This window comes from Lathamus discolor, chromosome Z (assembly GCF_037157495.1).
Source record: "Lathamus discolor isolate bLatDis1 chromosome Z, bLatDis1.hap1, whole genome shotgun sequence".
NCBI lineage: Eukaryota > Metazoa > Chordata > Aves > Psittaciformes > Psittacidae > Lathamus > Lathamus discolor.
Window position 1 is genome coordinate 62,067,779 of NC_088909.1, and position 21,554 is coordinate 62,089,332.

The 21,554-nt window shown below is 37.0% G+C and overlaps 1 protein-coding gene across 1 annotated transcript in view; it reads right to left on the reverse strand.

Moving 5' to 3' along the window:
- FBN2 (fibrillin 2) overlaps positions 1 to 21,554 on the reverse strand; it is a 159,974-nt gene that overhangs the window by 30,676 nt on the left and 107,744 nt on the right. The window contains exons 34-44 of the mRNA XM_065662467.1: positions 20,485 to 20,610; positions 18,099 to 18,221; positions 17,585 to 17,707; positions 13,475 to 13,636; positions 12,348 to 12,416; positions 11,566 to 11,691; positions 10,285 to 10,410; positions 9,586 to 9,738; positions 1,987 to 2,055; positions 1,315 to 1,440; positions 381 to 506 (exon numbers count right to left, since the gene is read on the reverse strand). Of these exons, the coding sequence (XP_065518539.1) occupies positions 381 to 506; positions 1,315 to 1,440; positions 1,987 to 2,055; positions 9,586 to 9,738; positions 10,285 to 10,410; positions 11,566 to 11,691; positions 12,348 to 12,416; positions 13,475 to 13,636; positions 17,585 to 17,707; positions 18,099 to 18,221; positions 20,485 to 20,610 (1,329 nt within the window). The remainder of the gene's footprint in view (positions 1 to 380; positions 507 to 1,314; positions 1,441 to 1,986; positions 2,056 to 9,585; positions 9,739 to 10,284; positions 10,411 to 11,565; positions 11,692 to 12,347; positions 12,417 to 13,474; positions 13,637 to 17,584; positions 17,708 to 18,098; positions 18,222 to 20,484; positions 20,611 to 21,554) is intronic.

Sequence of the window (21,554 nt, forward strand, 5' to 3'; positions counted from 1 at the left end):
GTTGAGTTATATTATTCATTCATTTTACACAAACATGTTTTTACAATCTATTATTATTAATACCAGACTCAAAATTATCCATAACTAAACCTGAATCATAACAAAACTTCATTTTATAGGAACTTCTTGCCTATACACCTCAAGGTCAAAACTACTGTTAGGATTTCCTTGATAAATCAAGAATGTTCTCTTAAAAATTTTATTCCGGCTTTTCTTCCCTTCTACAGAGAAACAGGGCTATAAAGGAAAAATTGTTACATAAAACAGCAGAATACACAAGGATATAGAAAATAAAAGATACTTTTACCCTTTGAGAGAATCATGCATGTAGCATTGATAAGGTACAGCTCAAACATGACAAAAGTCAACTGATTTCTTACCAACACAGGCACCATTGGGTGAAAGTTTAAAACCAGCAGCACATTCACAACGGTAACTACCAGGACTGTTGATACAGTCTGCATTTCTCTGACAGAGATTGTCTCCATTGCTGCACTCATCAATATCTGAAATATCAAGAGTCATGGTTCAGAGATTATAAACCACGAGATACCCGCTTTGCCCAGAATTTAGACTGTATTGTATGACTTGTGCAAAACGGACGTCTTGTCGTCAACAAAGCACGAGTATTCTGACCTTCAGTCTCCTGTGCCATAACGAAATGAAAAGAAAATCAATGCAATTTCATCCATGACACACTTTTTGGATGAAGGAGTTTCCTACAAATCCAACTTACTACACACTGAAGTGGGTTTGCAATTTTAAATGTCTGTCTAAAGAAATTAGGTTTTGTATTAGAAAGTTTTCCCCTTTGCTTTTGAACTGAAATAGTAAGTGGCCCAGTTTGTTAGCTTTTTAAGGTGCACACATCAGCACAAGACCCTTGAATATCAATGACAAAACTCCTATCAACTTTAGGACACACAAAATTTCACTAATAGCTTCTAGAGAATGTCTCTACCTATAAAACAGTAGAAGGACAGAAAATGCAAAAAATCAAGGAAACTTTTCTTTGAGACGTTTTAAGAACAAGAATTAATTTTCTTCCCTAAAATAAAATTAAATTAAAGCATTTAATTTACTTCCTATTTAGGACTCAATTAATTGCTTAATACAAAACTATTATAAACTTTATTAAGTGCACATGCATTAGTATTAAAGACAAACACATCACAAACTGATTTACAGACTTAAGCCCTCCAAAAAAGCTCACTGTCTCTCAGATTTTGGAAAACATGAATCTAATGTTTCCCTTCCCTTTAAGATAAGCGTGCCTATGGGGGCTAAGTAGAAAATAACATAATTTCAAATCACCTTCACAGACCAAGAGCAGGTCATTGTAGCTGAATCCAGTGGGGCATTCACAACGGAAGCTGCCGATCTGATTGATGCAAACACCGTTTGCACAGATTCCTGGGATTTCCTTACATTCATCAATGTCTGAAAATGAGACGAGCTAGTCAAAGTACAGTACTTCATGGCTTTAGGTACTGCATGGATTCTCAATTTCACTGCGCTTAAAACTGAGTTGAGAAGTTACATTTAATCTCCAGAAATTGTACACAGAATATAAATCTAAATATACGCCCATTATGAGATTAAAATAAACTATGAGAAGTTCAGGAAGTGATTCAAACCAGAGTAATATTAAATGTTAGACAAGTTGCAGGACCGTTGCAAATGAGCAGACAAGTCCTACAACATCTTTGAAACCAAAACCTTTTATATTACCAATAAAAACTCAAAACCATGAGCTCCATGAACTAAAGTGGTGAGTGTAAAAAAGATTGGAACAAAATGTAGAAATAAAAAACAAAAAATATGAAAAATTTTATGAAATAAATGGTCTCACAATTGATATCACCATTGTAACTCTACAATCAAATTAGAATTTTATTATATTAGATGTTCATTTTGGTATCATTATGCAGCTGCAACAATATAATGCAAAACAATTTTTGGTAAAGTAAGTTTAGTTAAACTTACCAACAGCTTTTCCAGTATGAATATCAAAAGTGAAGCCAGGAATATTCCCGCATATGCTCTTGAATTCAGCTAAAGCAAATCAGAGAACAATGCATTTACAATGAATTAAACAGTTAGAATTAAACTTGGCTAGGGATGTGAAAGATAACAAGAAGGGATTCTATAGGTACATTGCAAATGAAAGACACACTAGGGACAACGTTGGCCCTCTCCGGAAGCTATCAGGACAACTGGCTACCCTGGATTTGGAGAAGGCTGAAGTTCTTAGTGACTTCTTTGCCTCAGTCTTCACTGGCAAGTGCTCTGACCACACCACCCAAGTCTTGGAAGGCAGACACAGGGACTGTGAGAATGAAGACCTTAGGCCCACTGTAGGAACGGATCTGGATCGAGACCATCTTAAGAACCTGACCACCCTGACATCTGTTGGAACGATGGCACTGCACGGCACAAGCAATCCAGGAGGTTCATCGATTGTGTGGAAGACAACTTCCTTCTGCAAGTAATAGAGGAGCCGACAAGGAGAGGTGCCATGCTTGACCTTGTGCTCACCAACAGGGAAGGGCTTGTTGAGAATGTGGTACTCCAGGGCAGCCTTGGATGCAGCGATCACGAGATGGTCGAATCTGAGATCCCCAGGACAGTGAGAAGAGCGTGCAGCAAGCTCACTGCCCTGGACTTCAAAAGAGCAGACTTTGGCCTTTTCAGGAGCCTGCTTAGTAAGGTTCCATGGGATATAACCCGGGAGGGTAGGGGGTCCCAAGGCTGTTGGTTGATATTCAAGGATCACCTGCTACAAGCTCAGGAGTGCTGCATCCCAACTAGAAGGAAGTGCGGCAGGAGGGACAGGAGACCTCCTTGGATGGATAAGAAGCTGCTGAGGAAAATTCAAGGAAAAAAGAGGCTTATAAAATATGGAAGCAAGGACAGGCGGCCTGGGTAGAGTACAGGATATGCTGTCCGGGAAGCTAAGGACCAGGTTAGGAAGGCTAAGGCCCAGCTAGAATTAAACTTGGCCAGGGATGTTAAGGATAACAGGAAGGGATTCTACAGGTACGTAGCAAACAAAAAACAGATTAGGGACAACATAGGCCCCCTGAGGAAGCTCTCAGGAGAACTGGGTACCCTGGATTTGGAGAAGGCTGAGCTTCTGAATGACTTCTTTGCCTTGGTCTTCACTGGCAAAGGCTCTGACTGCACCACCCAGGTCTTAGAAGGTAGATGCAGGGACTGTGAGAATGAAGACCTTGGGCCCACTGTAGGAGAGGATCTGGTTCGAGACCATCTTAAAAATCTGAATGCGCACAGGTCCATGGGACCTGATGGAATCCATCCGCGGGTCCTGAAGGAGCTGGCAAATGAAGTTGCTAAGCCACTGCCCATCGTATTTGAAAAATCATGGCAGTCAGGTGAAGTTCCCAACGACTGGAAAAAGGGAAATATAACCCCCATTTTCAAGAAGGGGAAAATGGATGACTCGGGGAATTACAGACCAGTCAGTCTCACCTCTGTGCCTGGAAAAATCTTGGAGCACATTCTCCTGGAAGGCATGCTAAGGCACATGAAAAACAACAAGGTGCTTGGTGACAGCCAGCATGGCTTCACTGAGGGGAAATCCTGCCTGACCAATTTGGTAGCCTTCTGTGATGGGGCTACAGAACTGATGGACAGGGGAAAGCAGTTGACGTCATGTACCTGGACTTGTGCAAAGCGTTCGACACTGTCCCACACAACATCCTTCTCTCTAAATTGGAGAGACATCAATTTGATGGATGGACCACTCGGTGGATAAAGAACTGGCTGGACAGCCGCACACAAAGAGTTGTGGTCAATGGCTCGATGTCCGGCTGGAGACTGGTAACGAGTGGTGTCCCTCAGGGATCGGTGTTGGGACTGGTCTTGTTTAACATCTTCATCGCTGACATGGACAGTGGGATTGAGTGCGCCCTCAGCAAGTTTTCCGATGACACCAAGCTGTGTGGTTCGATTGATACGCTGGAGTGAAGGAATGCCATCCAGAGGGACCTTGATACGCTTGTGAGGTGGGCTGATGTCAACTTTATGAAGTTTAACCATGACAAGTGCAAGGTCCTACACCTGGGTCAGAGCAATCCCAGGCACAGCTACAGGTTGGGCAGAGAAAAGATTGAGAGCAGCCCTGTGGAGAAGGACTTGGCAATGTTGGTTGATGAGAAACACAGGTACAATCCTGTGTTTTGGCTTTAGTCTGAGGACAGTGTTGATAACACAAGGACATGGAACCGTTGGAACATGTCCAGAGGAGGGCCACGAGGATTACCAAGGGGCTGGAGCACCTCCCGTATGAAGACAGGCTGAGAAAGTTGGGGCTGTTCAGCCTGGGGAAAAGAAGTCTGCGTGGAAACCTCATAGCAGCCTTCCAGTATCTGAAGAGGGGCTATAAGGGTCCTGGGGATGGACTCTTCATTAGCGACTGTAGTGACAGGACAAAGGGTAATGGGTTAAAACTGAAACAGAGGGAAGTTTAGATTGGACATAAGTAGGAAGTTCTTTACTGTAATTACTGTAAGGCTGGTGAGGCACTGGAATGGGCTGCCTGAATGTTGTGAATGCTCCTTCCCTGGTGGTGTTCAAGGCCAGGTTGGACAGAGCCTTGGCTGATATGGTTTAGTGTGAGGTTTCCCTGCTCATGGGAGGTGGGTTGGAACTAGATGATCTTATGGTCCTTTCCAATTCTAACTATTCTATGATTCTGTGATTCTATGAATATTTATAAATCTCTCAGGAATTACTTGTAGTCCTCTCTGCTTTCCAAGAGCTGATACAAGCCAAATCTACTTAGAAGAGCCGCTGCATCCTGCACAGATTATATTGAAAATTAAGATTGCCAATAAATGAATGCAAATTGAAACACTAATTCAGACTTCTCTTCCCTCAAATCTCTGCAGACTTTTGCACGAGTAAATGTCTGATCTGAGAAAGCAGCACTTCAATTTTTGTTTTAAACAAAACTCCTTTACTTACCTCTTTAGTTTTTTTCCTGCTTTCTAGACATCTGTAGAGAAAATCTGAAGGAATAGTTTCAGATAGGTAAAATAAATGTAATTTACCAGTACCTAGCTTTCTTTCATGACGCTATCTCTGTTTTCGTTTTCTTTTTTTTTTTTTTCTGCAGAGATTACTGCAGCTTAGTTTCCCTAAACTGTAAAGCAAAATGGACACTCCACTTTAGAAAAAGATGCTCCAAAACCCAGTATTGTTTTAGTATGCTCATTTCATATCTTCTTTTCCAGAGCATCGTCAGGATGGCAAATGCACAGTATAAAGTATAAAATAAGTGAACCCATGTTTTTCCAGGCAAGGTGTATGAAATTGAGTGGATTTGAAACATACAGACAAAATCTAGCATGGAATCTATTAGTTATTGCATGATGTAAGAATTGTTACTTCTTTAATAAAATATTTCTTATAAAGCACCTATGCTGGCATGGGATTTTACTGGCAAAAAAGTGCTTTCCTGAAAAAAATGTATCACACATTTACAGTACATTAATAAGCTTTGATCTAGGTAGAAATATTAAGAATTACTGGCCTACAACTATGCCAAATGTGTAAAATACTGACCATGAGTAGAACTGTGTACTGAAAGCCTACTTGTTTGCTGTGAGCAAAGTAATTCCAATGTGAAGACACAATCAGTTTGAATGAAGTTTGATTTCAGTGTGTTTTAAAACAATAACCATGCAGATACTATTCAGAATCTTTTAGATCATATCAGCATTCAAATTCTCCAGAAAAATAATATGTGTCCTTCAATATTAAGTTTCAAACCATTGTTAAGGAAAAATTCCAAAGCATGCAGTAGATAATTGTACACTTAGGGCTTTAAGCCAGCCAAACAGCATTCTAAAGAACACGGATAGAATCTACAAAAATGTCCCATTGACATAAAATTCAAACAGATTCTGGAAGTGTAATATCTGGAGACTTCTGTGAGTACTTGGTCCACTGATTGCTCTGCTGAGGACCTACAGAAAGCCTATCTATCTATCCAAAAAGAGGAAGTGTACGGAGTCTACCTTTAACTCTCCTCTAAACCTGAAATGCATACAAATTATTAGGCATCTCTTCTACCTCCAGAAAAAGAGGAAGGAGATCCTTCTGCTTTCTTGTGAGTAATGCTCTTTCATCTAGAGCAGTGATAGTTTATTTCTGTACTGACTGTATCTTGAGATTTTTGATCATCTACACTTTAACGGCAATGGTTCAGAAACTTAGAATTTTGTGAAGTTTAACCATAGGGGTTATAATTTGAATAATTCTTGTCTTCCTTACACAAAATATTCTTACTTCTTAAAACTTCAGCAAATGTAGTTGATCATTGCTCAGAATGAGATTTGGTGACATACTTTTCTCAAACATTCAGACATTTTTTGTTGTTTCCTGTATAGGCCAAGTACGATCCAGTATACTTGAACTTCAGCATTTTCTTGTTTCTGCTGTCCTATTGTTTAATGACTGCTTAATGCCTGCTAAGGTTATTCTTGCAGTACAGGATACTGGGCCATAGAGGTCTTTGCCGCAGTGTTTCACCATCTCGCGATTTTTTGCTCTTTTATATTAACATGCATAAGGTTTGAAGTTCAGAAAACAGTTCTTTTTTACAAGAAGCTTTATGTCATTTACTGCTGTCAGTAAAGCTATGAAACACACATACTAGAGGGCCTTGTGTTCACAACCCTTTCCGAAGGCAATGATAACCTACTCATGTGGTAAAGCCTAACATGTCAGGTCAGGGAGGATGAAGAAGAGACTCTGAGGGTTGCAGTCCTTCTTTCCATATGAGTTGTGCTATCTACATATGTCATGCATTCCATTTAACAGTGTTTTTCTGTATTTTTTTTTTTTGTTTGTACTATGTAGGAGAAGAGCATATAATTAGCTAAGGACTGTGTGATCATGCATTTGTACACAGTGACAAATTATCCATATGCAACCATGCCATAAGTTTACTTTCTGAAAGTTCGACTTTGCCTCAATGACTTAAAAATATTTCAAACCCCCATGTACTTACCACTATGTTATTTTTTAGGACAAAAAGACCTATCATGTAAGAGGAAAAAAACTCTCTGAGGTCAAGCACTCCTGAAATGATCAAGACATGAGAGAATTCTGTAAATACCCGGTTCCCTCTTAGCAGTGAACCAGCTTTTTACATTTCTTTGGTTAGAAAAGCAACCAAGAAATAATGACTATTTCTGATTAAAGTGTATGGTAATAGTTAAGATCTATATAATGTGTAACACTAAGGTAAGTCACCAGAGATTGATTGCTAGGCATAAATATATGAAAAGAAAGAAAAAGCTCTGTTCATAAGGGGGGGGAAAAAAAAGCAAATACATTGACACGTGAAGTTCATTTAGAGGAACAATACAATTCTCATCAGAGCGGAATAATGCTCTTAATGAGCTACTGTGCTCAGTCTAGCAAAGTGGTTAAGGTCAGTGTATCATAACCCCTGTCTGTGATGTGTAGCCCCCACCCAGATTTCAGAACCACTGATTATATCACATAAGTGCAGCTATTCAACCATTTACACTTGTAATTTGTTTGATCCCTCATGCAATCTCTTTTCATGGTGAAAAAGGTTCAACCATGTCTGCAAATACAGTAAAGGCATTTAGAAGAGCTAACAAGGCAATACTGAAATATTTTGGGAAATATTTTAACCCTATAACTGCTTGCAGAAAAAGTGGAACCGTCTTAACAAAACTTTAAAAGCTGCAGAAGTTTTTGAGAAGTTCAGTCTTACCAATCTAAAAGAGGAATTCTTTCTTCCATTCAAGAACATTAATTGCATGAATCCCTGCTAGTACTTTGCTGAATATTTCTCATCATGTTGTCATGATGACAATTTTATGGCACTGAGATAAATGACCATGGGAAAGAACTTCATGAGTTCTCTGCAGTAGCAAACATGTATTTCCTCTCTCAAGCTTATTTCCATCTTCCATTCCTGACTGCTAGATACATTCCTTTATTCTTCCTCCTCCTACTTAAGCAAGAAAAGTAAGAAGCTGGGTTTTTTTTCTTTGCAGTTCCATTTTCCTCCTTTTTACTGCTTGTGAGGTTAAATCTTTCCTAAATTATCTGCTGCTTCCCTTATGTTACCAGGTTAAACCCCTTGGAATGGAAGGAATACATTCTTTAACATCATAAATGATGCAGCATCAGAGGTATGGTTTTAATGGCAGTAAACTTGGGGCAAAGACAATTAAACAATAAGATGTTTAATTTGTACCTTGTAACTTTACTTCACACTGTATAAGTTTCATTTGTACTAAACAGATATCTGGTATTTTTAGTTCTACATGGCACCTTTACTCTGTTTACAAATGGAAGAATATTTCAGTTAACACCAGGCGCTACTGTCAGGTTTCAGAGTTAGTGATTCTACCACCAATTATTTTTCTGAGTTGAGCTTTCAAGGGTGTTTTGTTCCAGGCAAGGAACTCCAAAAAGATCAACCAAAAGACTAACCCTATTATTTTTACTTCCTTTTAAAGAAGGGAATTTTTACTTCTTTTTACAATAGCCTGCTTATTGAGTTTTGGCAAGTTCATCACCTTCAATAGAGAAAATATAAAAGCAACTGAGAGGATCACACTCCATTCACAAGTGAAAAATACACAAAGCAAATACACTTAGTAACACAGACCCAATCTTTTTCGTCTGGCACATTAGGGCTACCAGGATAAATGTACCCCCAACTATCCAGTAACTAAATTATACTATCCCAAATTAATTATCCTGGAAGACAGGCCAGGCAGCAAGCATCTCTTGTCAGCCAGAATCTTGAAACTTAGTATTACTGCCCTATGACCACTTTTCCAGAAACCTCAAAATGCCAACTTCAGAGTTAGTTGGGAGTTCTGTAATCACATATTCAGAAAACTTGCTTATGCTTAGTACAACATCCTGGTGTGTCTTACCTACACTAACATAGATTCTTGACATAAATCTAAATAAATGAGAATAATTCTATTTCCATACAAGACCTATGAAAGCTTTGATGTTAGAAAGAAAGAATAAAACAACCACAAAGTACTCATTTTATAGCGCCCCATCACAAAAAAACAGGTCTAAATAATTAGCTCTACATACTGATACCTGTATTACAAATATTCTTTCAGCTACAGGACTGACATACTCCTGCTGCTGATGAGAATGTCAGTCTGTATTTTTGAGACCTTTTTATTCATCTCAGTGACACCTGACAGTGGTTCATTATCTTTCCCTTGCCTTCCAGGGCAGCTGAGCTGGAAAATGGGCATGTTCTTTCTGAATTTTGATTTTCATCCAGGGGGAATTATTCAAAATAATTAAGCTGTATGTTTCCACTCAATGTGAAGTGATAATCCTTCCACTTAAAAGCATGGAAGAAATACCTATTCTTGTTTAGCACACCAAGACTTAATCCAGCCACTGGCAGGTTATTGTCACTCTGCTTTGGGAGTACAGCAAGGATTTTTGTGACTAAAGTGTTAGCTTTAGCCAATAGGTCAAAAGAGCAAATAAGCAAAGAAAGTAACAAAATGGGATGATTATAGGAGGCTTTACCTGTTCCTGGAGTTGGACATGGTTCACAAGGTTTGTTCCAGGCTTTCCCAACATTGTATGTGCAGCAACACATCCTTTTGGTCACATTGAAGGGCAGCTCATTTTCACAGGAGGTTCCATTATAGCTTCTGTAGCAAAAGCTTTTCCTCATGTCTAGATGTCAGAAAAGAATCACTATTGAGGCAACCAACAAACTAACTTAAGTAAATACCAATGCCCTACTAATCTAGACAGTGGTTCACAAACTTCAGTTTCTGAATACAACCCAAACATATGCATGGATGCATTTCAAAATAATTGAAAGGTTGAAGTAATCTACAGTCTGTGTTTTACACTTATTTGAAATCTGACATATTTTTAGTTTTCATTCAAAGATACAAAACGGTAAAAGGAAAATTTCCAACAAATCAGAAACACACTGTAGATGCTCATCAGATCCATTTATATAGTAAGGCTTGCCATTTGGAAATGACTACCGAAACCAAAAAAAGATTTCTGAGTTCTGTTAAGGAATACTGCACATCAGACATTGGGATCTCCTTCCTGGCTACATGGCATAATTGGAAGTTAAAGACAGGAAAAAGCAACACAAGACTTTAGAACTGGCCTCATCTAAAAGGGAATTTCTAAGAAAGTCTGGGCCAAAACCAGTCTGATATGATGTTCAGGCATTTTTAATAAAGATGACATTTTGCATACCCATGCAGTTATGTCCTCCATTCACCTGCATATATTCTGGTGGGCAAATACAGGTGTAGTTCCCCAAGGTATTGTAGCAGGTACCAGGACCACAGACACCAGGATGTGCAACACACTCATCAATATCTAGAGACCAAGCAAAACCATTACAATTACCAAGGGAAAAGATGACCAAGTCCTAGCAAATGTTTCTGACAAATATAACCATAATAAACCATGCTAAGGTAACAAAAATGCTTCATTTAAAGGCTAGCTTGGAAAGTACGGCTCAGATTTGGGTTAAGAAGCTATTGTAACAGCTGCTGAAAAGTAATATTATTAATGTTTAATACGTGCAAAAGTGCAAGTGCAAGAGAAAACCCTAAATAAATTCCCAGTTGCTGAATTAACCACTGAAACTGGAGCACTTGGTGCCCCACCAGCTTTTTAGCTACACAAACGATATTCACACCCTCTTCACAAGAACGTTACTGTCTCTTTTCGGTTCTATTAATGTGTTCAATATTCCATTGAGAAGTTACCTATTAAATAACCTATTTAGAAACTAGCAAGCAAGCAAGCAAGCACAAAGTCTTACTGCCCTAGTCTTGGATATTCTTATTTAAGATAATTGGGGTGTAAGACTTTTTTTTTTTTTTTTTTCCCCATACAAGTGTAGTTTCGAACCAGTTTGGTCATCTTCTTCACCTGAGTTTAGTAAAGCCTCAGGATTCAGTCCCTGCTTTGAAAGAAGATAATTTATTTTTTTTTTCTCAAAGTGAACGAAGAAGGGAAAGCTGATTTACAGCACTTCAAACTAGGAAAAACCATGAGAGAAGTACTTTTCAAGTCTATTTACAATTTTTGGTCCTAACACTTAGGACCAATCACAAACACAAATGGAAAACCAGTATTAACTTTACTTCACATTGTATGAATTAAAATACAACTCTGAAATACTTGTGAAAAGGGCAGCTTTTCTCACATAGAATACAGGGAACCTAGTGAAACTAGCAGGAGATACAAGGTGGTGAAGCGAGAAGCCAGAAATCATGAATAACCACCTTAGTTTACTTAGTACACATAGTTAAGATCTATCACATAGAAATAAACATTAGTATATACAAGTCTTGCATTTCAAGCTTTATATTAATCATAACACCGGTGCCAGATATAATGCTTCTGGAGAAGATTTTGGGTAAGAGCATGAGTACCATATCCACTTACGGGTTTAAGCCTAAAAAAAAAGTGGTTTTCACAATACCACATTGAGACAGAGAAAGATGTTTCAAGGGAACCAACCTTCACAGATTCTTGTCTCTTCACTGAGGTAGTAGCCTTTTGGACATTCACACTGGAAGCTGCCGAAAGTATTGATGCAATTTCCACCTTGGCAGAGACCTGGCAGTTCCTGACATTCATCAATGTCTGAAAACAGAGAACAAAACTCACCACGTTTTCATTCCAGAATGAAAAGAAACAAGAGACTTTAAGTACTCCCCTAACATTCCACCAGCTAGTAGCTTTTAATGTGATGTGGATTTTTTTCTTGTTTTTTTTGTTGGTTTTTTTTTTTTTTAATTGCATTTCATGAAAGCATGGATGAGATCCTCATTCTCTTCCATTCAAATAGCTCTTCAAGTTTCAGTGTGACGGGCTGATTGAGTTCAACTTCCATTACTGTTTACAGAATGTGGCGTCTAAAAATTCTCATTCCTGCACACCCACTGGAACCAGAGTTTCTTTGTCTAACGAGTATTTCCTGGAACTTATACCTTCCAGTGATAAGCTGTAATTTTCAAAAATGACTTGTCCTTCAGGGGCCAATACCAAAGACCAATTTAAGTAAAGAGACACACAGAAGGTATGCATCAACTTATTTTCCTACTGAAATATTGTTGGACTTCTTCAATATTCTTTTACAGTATGTCTTTTCATCACGTTGTTGTCCAATTCATATTAGCAGAGAATTTTGCTCTGCACTAAATGTAGTAACCCTTGCAAAATACAGTTCCAGCATACATTTCTCCAAAGCTGACACATTTTTAAATTCCAGCCATCACAGTAATTTATAAAAAACTCACCTTCTAAAATAATAGTGACAGGATTTGGTCTGAATCCTTCTCCCCCTGGACAGAGAGTATTATATTCCGCTAAAGTATTACAAGAGAGATCATGTCAGTCATATGAAGATTAAAATGCTAACAAACAGAAAGATAAAATTCCATTTGTGTCTTTAATTAGTGTCTTCCCTGTGGTCATTGGTTTTCTACTTTTCTTGACCTCTTCACAGGAAATAAAGGTAGAACATTAGACTAGCAGAAAATCAAGGTAAGATTAAGAGGTCTGCTTAAAATATTACCATTAATTTAAGAATCTCTTAAGGCAGGCACAATGTTGTTTTCTCTGTACTGTGCTTTATAAAGGCACACATTTTCTGTTTTCACTAGTCAGTTAAAATGAAACATCAGTATAACATCAATATAGTTGTTAAAATTTGAATTAATATTATTATGAGACTGTTACGAACAACATGCTTGATATTTCTGTTGTATTATTCACTCAAAGAACTTCAAAAGTCTAAAAAATTGACAGCTATCATCAGGTATCGTTTTGAAAGTAATCAAGAGTGACTTAGAAATAGGTACCCAATAGTTACCAACACTCTTTTCTGACAACTACTGCAGCTCTCCAAATTAAAGCCATGATTTCAGTTCTAAACATTATTATTTTCATTTCCCCACCAACATGGAGTAGCTGAGTAGGAACTTTTACTAGATGCATGCAATCCATTCCATTCTTAACGCAGGGTATCTGCAACTACTTTTTTTTTATTTATTTATTTATTTTTTTTTTAATGGGACAAAAGTAGAAGCAAATAAAATACCGAAACCTACACAAAGTACATCAGCCTGGTCCAGTGGCAAGTGCCTTCTAAAGTTACCACTGATTTATTACCGTGAGAATAGGCACCAAGTGAGACTAAAGGTCAGGTCTCCTGATACTCAGGTCCACACCTCTGCATCACCCCTCTGACGGCAGCAGGCAGATTTTCTTTTATAACTGTGCCAGAACACTGCTTCATGAAGAAAATCAGTTTCTTACACAATAAATGAATACATATACGGCAATGCAGTTAAAGATTTCAAATACTTTTTCTGTCCCTTCTTAGCATCTCCCTAGGTGGCAGAGTAAGAGAACATTTCCTTACTGCTGTTTACAGGGGGACATGTCTCACAGGGGTTTCCCCAAGCCTTTCCTAGAGAGCAGCAGCATGAAGAACGACTGACTCCAACCCCAATTTCAGTGTTGCAGGATAGGCTGCCATCCCCTCGTGGTCCATACTTCAGGTAGCAGTTACCAATACGGTTATCTACAAATAAAGCACACATGACTAAAGCTCCACACGATGATCAGGACAAAGGAACAGCAGTAGTTCATTTTAACATTTCATATCTAGGAGCAGAAATTCAGATAACATTGTGCTTTTGAAGCTCAAAACACCCATGAACACTGACAGTTACTGATGCTGTGAGAGACAGCAAGGAAAATGGCTAGCTTCAGCTTCCTAGGTACCCAGAGATGAGTTTAAAATGTTTGCACGTCTTCCAAAGTCACACCATACTCTAATGTAGCACATACACTATTCTCAGTATTTCTTCCGAGGAAACATCAGACATCAGAAACCTTGTTGCAGTTTGCTGCAAGTATTTCTTCTCCATATTCTGCTTGTGACTAGGCTATGGCTCTTTCTTGTAGAATTAAAAGAATTTACATATTTTTCTGTGGAATTACAGAACAAAGTCATGTCACTGGAAGAATTAATGTACTGGCAAAGAAATTCTCCAAAAATCAACATTGAAATGATATAAATGTACAGTAGGTTTGATGAAAATTAGTTATTAGTGAACTCAAACTGTAACTTAATGATTTAGACAGTTGCTGGCATCAGTGGAATGAACAAGGAATTTAAGAGAAGTAGAGCTATGAGTTTTCTTACTGCTGCATATATTGTCTTTTTGTTCTTTGTAAATGGAAAATAACTAGCAGTGAATCATAAATATAAGGAATGAGAGGACAGTCAAATTATTACAATATTTCTTATTGTAGTCAAATAAGATAAAAAAATAATTTTCTCAGGAGTACTGTTATGATTCTAAAGACCATTTCAGTGAATTAAGTTGCTATTAAAGTTTACCTTGACGCACAGAAATGCACTTTTTTTTTTTTATAAATTCACTGTATGAAGGCCACAGTATCTTTTTGCATTTTTAGTACTTCTGTTAATCGTATAGCTAAGAAACTTAGAAATAAAATTTTCAATGATTTCCCAAATGCATATTTTCCTAAGAAATATCACATTTTTAATTTACTGCCTACAGCAAGAGCCAGATGCTAGAGCTATAGCAATTTACATGGAGCAAAATGAATACAATATGATAAATGTAGGTAGTTCATCCTTACAAAATTTCCAGAGTTTAATAAATGTCTTGACATGACACGGGTTTTTAAATGACCCTGAAGTTTGGGACATATGTATGAAAAAAATTTGAAGGCAACTTTCTCAATTACTAGGTACTACTTGTTCTTAAGGTCCTGAAGTTAAGTTAAATACGTGTGGTACAAAACCACAACTTCATACTAATTTTCAGACTGGATTTTTTTCTTTCAAAGGTTCTTAACATCATTCAAGAGAAAAATCTCAAGCTTTCAAATAGGTTTAAATTTATTCCAATTCAAGCATTTATAGACAAGTCTGGGTGACTCTGCATGGCTTTTTAAGAGCATACTGTACCAGAGATTGTGAAAAAGAAGTGCCTTCTTTGGCCCCACATATTCTACAACCAATTTCAGTATCTCACCAGAAATGCACACTGATGTAAAGCTCAAATACGGCATATGTATTCTCTACCTCCCAGCCTCTGATGAAAAGAAACTTCGAGCAGGATATCTATCTCCCTAGAGGCAAGGTTTACCTCACATCACTGTTCATCATATGTCAGTGAAGGGTTTTTTTAAGACAATGTTAGAACAGAGTAAAATGAACTGTCTTTCTAAAAAGAGCACATCCTGTTCTCACTGTGGAACTGAGCTGAAACAACCCAAATGTGGTTACTCTGTGAATACCTATCTCCTGTTCTCAGAACTGCTTGCTTCTCTTCGTGATAGCACCAGATATAGGCCTTTTTAAGAGAAGCCAAGAAGAGATCTGACTTCGTTCTTCTTGAGAAAAATGAAAAACAACGACCATTTTGGAAGATCTTCAGCCCAAGACCTCAGGCCCATTAAGAACAATATGAGACGATAGACCTTGGAACAAAGGCAGAGCCTGAAATTCTCTAGCAGAGCACCTATACCAGGTCCACCAAGGTTTTGGTTTACTCCTCACATTAACTGTTTTTACACAGTGCCATGTTCCCCTTTGCCAGGGGTAATATTTCTGTTTCTTCTGAAAGGAACTGGAATTTAAAATCCTCTCCCTTTTTTGCTCAAGTGTGCAAGAGATAGTGCTATTGAAGAGAAACAGAAGCTGCTGTCTTTTACTGAGAAGTTTCTGGAACATTTTTCAGCACACCTTGTGCATTCCAGAAGCAAGAAGCTTTTTCAGGTTTTTTTTTTTTTGTTTGTTTGTTTTTTTTTTTTTTTTTTGTTTGTTTTTTTTTTTGGTTGGTTGGTTGTTTTTTTTTCCTACTACCCTCTCTGGGGTTTTGGTTGGTTGCTTGTATGTTTTCCGAATTACTACAAGCTTGGAGTGAAAACTGAGTGATGTTTTACCATGTGTCTGTGACACAAACATTATTGCAAGTGAAGTTTCAACTTGGAATTTCAGTCCTGAGACTATAAGGAATCACAAGAAAACAGAAATTCAGTTCTTCTCTCTTTGGACTGTGTGAATCAGTAAAGCAGATATCCCAAAGCATACCAAATCTAGAACTACTACGAGCATATCTGCACTGGAATGACAATTCTGTCTGTTTCCACTTCCCATGCAAAATCATTTAACGCTTCAGAAATATTACAGATAAGAACTGCTGGTGAAATAAAAAAAGGTCAAAACCTAACAATGTTTGTACTCATATAAAATAGTATCGCTAATAAGTTTTTAGTCTTTAGTTGCACATGGTGCCCCAGCTTTTCACGGGCTTCTAAAAAACCCCACACTGAAGTGTCATTTCATTCATGGATTAGGGTTTTATTTCTATTATCTTACTCTGATGGTATTTCATGGGAAGCAGAGAGTTTGCTTGCCTCTGTCAAAACCAAAAGCTGAATGTTCACTGTGTGGTTGTTGCACTGTGTCAAAGAATCAGCTTGGCTAGAGATGAGAAGTGTACACCCGAGGCTTGTAGCTACTCCCACAGACAGGTAAGTGGATTCCAGTTCTGCCACTGCATGAAGCTGAACTTGAAAAAATCCCAGCACACAATGCACAACCCAAACCCCCATGTTTGCTAGGGAACCAGGTGTTGGCAGTCTTTTTTTCTGTACAATGAGTCACTGAGAAATTAAAAATGCCCAAGCAGTATTTCTTCAGGACAGAAATAAGGGTCATTTTCTAACAGTTTCTTAGTCAACATTTTTTCTTGAAAGAAGGAGGGCTTGTTCTCTCATTTGGAATCCGAGGGTTTCTAGATATATCCTTAAGTAGGTTCCCTTCCAGTGTGGAGTCTTCCTTGAGAAAACACAGGACCCTGCCAAAAATGTCACTGGGACAACTACTGGCCTCAAAGCAGAGTGCCAACTCAAACTTCCATTTTTTGGTGAAATGAAAGTCAGCTAGAGTAGGATAATTCATTTTTGTAAGCATCTTCAGAGATCACTTAAATTTTTTGGTCATAATTCAGGGTTTGCAGGGCTGATCATACATAATAGTCCTGTGTCATGTAGCAAGGGGTAAAATTAATGAAAATTCACATTGTGTAAGCGAGAGGATAATTGTGTAAACTACAGTGAAATGTGTCTTTTACTTTGTGTTTCCAGCCAAATGGGTGCCACAACCAGTTTTAATTCCAGTTTAGATTTAAGCTAAACACATAAATCAGTCCCAAGACACATCTAGGATTAAAAAATTCAGGTTTTAAATGAAAATTATTGATTGTTATGAGAATAGAAATGCAGATAATATGTGTTTTGACAAAATTTGAAAAAGTGTATTTTAAAGAAACTATAAAACCCATTAATCAGTTAATTTAATTCAATCTCTGGAAAACTGTGTAACAGGATAAACAGCATGTGGAGGTATACTTTTTCTGTCTTGCAACCTTCATTTGCACCAAAACAATCACCATGGCTGTAATGCTTTCAGGTAGCTTTTACTTACCCACACAACCCACTCCAGTAGGATTCAGCTGGAAGTCTGGAGGGCAATTACACTCATACCTTCCAGGAGTATTTACACAAAGACCATTAACACAATTAATGGGATCGGCACATTCATCGATATCTAAAATAGAAAGGTCATATTTATAAATCTGCTCACTGAACAGAAAAGAAGAATTATTTTACTTTCTAAGACAAAATGGGCAAGGAAATTTCTAATGCAAGTGAATTTTAGCTGAAATTTAACAAAAAGGCCTACTAATAATTCATCACACATTTAAGAATAACTTTCTTACAGCTGCATATTTAAGAAGCCATTCTTTTTCTTCCATTCTTAAATGCATTCCAAAGCACGCAATTCTACAAATTGCTTGTTTAGTAGGGAAAAATACACTATAATTATTGTAAGAGAGTACAATGCACGTTTATTGAACTCATTGTTAAATTACCTTGGTGTTACTAAAAAAAAAAAAAAAAAGTAATTCTTGACATCGTCCAGAACAGAAGAAATATACCTGTACAGTTTCCCCCAGTTCGGTCTAGTTCATAGCCATCATCACAGATACAATGAAACATTCCTGGTAGATTATTACAGGTGCCAAATACACATATGTTCTGGAAGGCACATTCATTGATATCTGAAGGAATACATTAAGAACAGAAAATTACACAGCTTTACCATATAGATATTATAATCAGTTGTACTAAAAGAAAATGAAGATGCATGTAATTGAAAAAAATATTTAAAAAAGCAACAGTGAGTAATCACTTTTGGTTTTGTGTAGAACACTACAGCTAGGCATTTGTGAGGCATTCTCCATGAAGCTGCTTGTTAGTTATTCCTGGTTTACGTAGCATGAAGTAAAATTAGCAAAACTGACTCAAAATGAATGCTAAGGCAAAAAGCCAACAGGTTCCTTTCAGAATGTGCATTAAACAGAATAAAGCATAACACAATACAAAGGTGCCAGTAATTTCCTGGCTCATAGTCTGCAACATTTCTTAGTAACGGCAAAGATTTTAAATACACTACCCTCAGGAAAAAAATGTATACTAAGAAGAAATAATGACAGTAGGCATCGGCAGTTTCTTATATCTCCTTGGAGAAAGAATAGAGGGAAAAGAAAAACCTAAGTAAGAATTAGCTATGATTTTCTCAAGCCCACTTTAAATCTGTTAAATAATAACATACAGGTGAGCTACAATGCATCTAAAGGTCTGTCTCTGTGCTCATGTAAACTATACATGAAATTAATTTGAAAGACCCTAACAGAAAACCAGATGACTTTGTAAACTACAGTGCTAGAAAAGAAGTTACATATTAACAGCACAGAGTGCAAAGTTATAGTTTTAGACACTAATTATAAAGGACTTCTGAGCTGAAGGTAGGTAATTACATTACTTACCTTCAACTGCAGGGAAAAAAACCCTGCAGGTACTGTCTGACATCAAGACTTCTAAGTTGCCAAAATAAAGCAGCTGTGAAAAAGGCTAATGCATATTTAGCATGTATTAGTGAGCTATTTTAACAGTCAGGGAAGCAGAAAGCATTAATACTGTTTTACAATGTGCAGCTAAATCTTCATTTGAAATTCTGTATACGCTGCTCTGTTCAAGAGCAGTGAACTAAAATTGGTTTTAAAACAAGGTTTTACAAAAGGGATATTAAAATTATAAAAAAGGGATATTAAAATTATAAGACTAATTAAATACCTATTTTAAGCTTGTCTTGCTTGCCTCAGCTGAAGCTTGAGAAGCGATATAATGCCTTTCTATAGAAACATTTGAGAAGGGGTAACTTTTGAGGGGGGAGAGAGATATAAATTGTTAAAGGAAAAGGAAATTTAAGATAAATACCTAATATCCAACAGTCCTGAGTAAATTTAAACTGGAAATTAAAGGCAGATTTCTAAGTACCTTGGAGTGCTGCCGTTGAGTGACCTCCAAATCAGGTCATGAACATAACGTATTCAGATGAACCTTTACAAGGCTATGGAAAAAACTGTACTGTTGAGAGGCTAATGTACTGACATCTCAAGGGATTTCTGAAGAAACTGAATTAATTACTTGCATTAAAATTATTGTACTAAATCCAGATTTTTCTAAAGCTATAAGCCTGATTCATACATGTACACCTGAATGTTCGAACATGTCATTTTATAGACTGAATTTTAGAGGCTACATTTGGTTTTAATGTCTCATCAAGAATTTTAATTTCATAAGACATTATGAGGTTTCCACCATAAATTATGAAACAGGTTAAAAAGTTTTGGAGCACCAGCTAAAAAGATTTCTCTAATATACAGTTCTCTCATATTAAGCTAAGAAACCCCATAAGAACACAACAGGGAACAGAAGTTGAATTGGACTAGAATGATAATAATTCCTTTTGCCATTCAGAAAAAATGCTACAATATTGAGAGTGAAAAGGTGATGATAAAGTATCTCCAGTATACATATTAAAGGAGTGTTAAAAACTTGTCAAACATAGCAATGATTTGCCTACTTAAATTCTCCTGAAAACATTTCTTTTAAAATGAGGTCACTTGATGCCGTTTCTGTCTCATATGTAAACACACTAAATAAACAGTGACAAACACAGGATCCCACACACTCTTCACTAGTGACAAAAAGACGAGGAAAAATTGAAAGAACAAAATTACTGAGCTAAAGCTGTACTGTGGGATTTTTGGAAAAAGGCCAGGAAAGCTTTATAAGAAGATGAAAGCCACCTTCAACGTAATTTACACTGCAAAATAATCTGTGTTTGAAGAAATTACTTACAGGTGAAGCACGTGCTGATTATTCTGCTTCCAGGCTGAGGTCCCTCCAGAACTTCTTGTTTGCTTTATTACAGCCAATCCAAATTCAGAAGATGAACTTGAAGTACCAGTGGCTTACCTTGGCATGATTTGCTGTCTGTGGTGGGAGTGAATCCCATCTCACACTCGCAACGGTAGGCACCAGGGATATTCAAACACTGTCCATTTTCACACAGATGAATATTTTCTGCACACTCATCAACATCTGTAAAAGGCAGACAATCTCTTTGAAACTACCTCTGTCACTAACAAAATATAAATAATATCCTGGCATTCAAAATAATAGTGCTGTTGAGTATTGTTGATATAAAGCAAAACACTTATATCTGAAGATGATGGAAACTGAATGAATGCAGAAAAGCACACATGTAATCTCCAAAATAATTATTTTCACTCTGTCATGATTCCTTACTCCTTTTTTACCATTAACAGATATTTCTTTTTTTTTGTTTGTTTGTTTGTTTTAATGCACACTTTTCAGATTCAATACTATTATCTTTGACAAGTTGAATACTTTGCTTGCAGTGCCAAGATTTTGTCTCCTGGCATATATTGCTGTGCTACTTTGACACAAAACACATTCAAAAGGCAAATTTTCTTACGTGAATCATAAATAGGAAAAATATTTTCATATGCATTTTAGAAAATACTTTTTGAAAATTATGAACGTTGCAACTACCATTTACACACTACTGGGGATTCTTCTAGTATGCCGCAAAAGTAATTTTTTTAAAGAGCAATGAAAAAGCAGAATGATGAGGTATTCACCATTGCAGTCATCATACAGGCTCATATTATTGTCAGATATGCTTAGGATTGTCCAAAATTTTTTTTCAATATGATTTTTTTTTTCATTTTATTAGTCAATCCCTAGTACCAGATCTGATTTTTTAAAAATTAGAAGATCTGAAACACAGTCTGTTATTAATTATCTTTACACATCAGTTAATTTTGAATTACTTGCTGTGTGCTGAACAATGTTCATTCATGATAATGAACTTTAACCAACAAATTTAAAGACCAATATTATGGGCAATATTTTTAAAGTGTAATTTATTTCTCAAAAAAAAAAAAATTTAAAAATTCTAAAAAAAAAATAATCTTTTTTAATTCATTAAAATGTCTTTTAATGATCAAATCCTGTTCCAC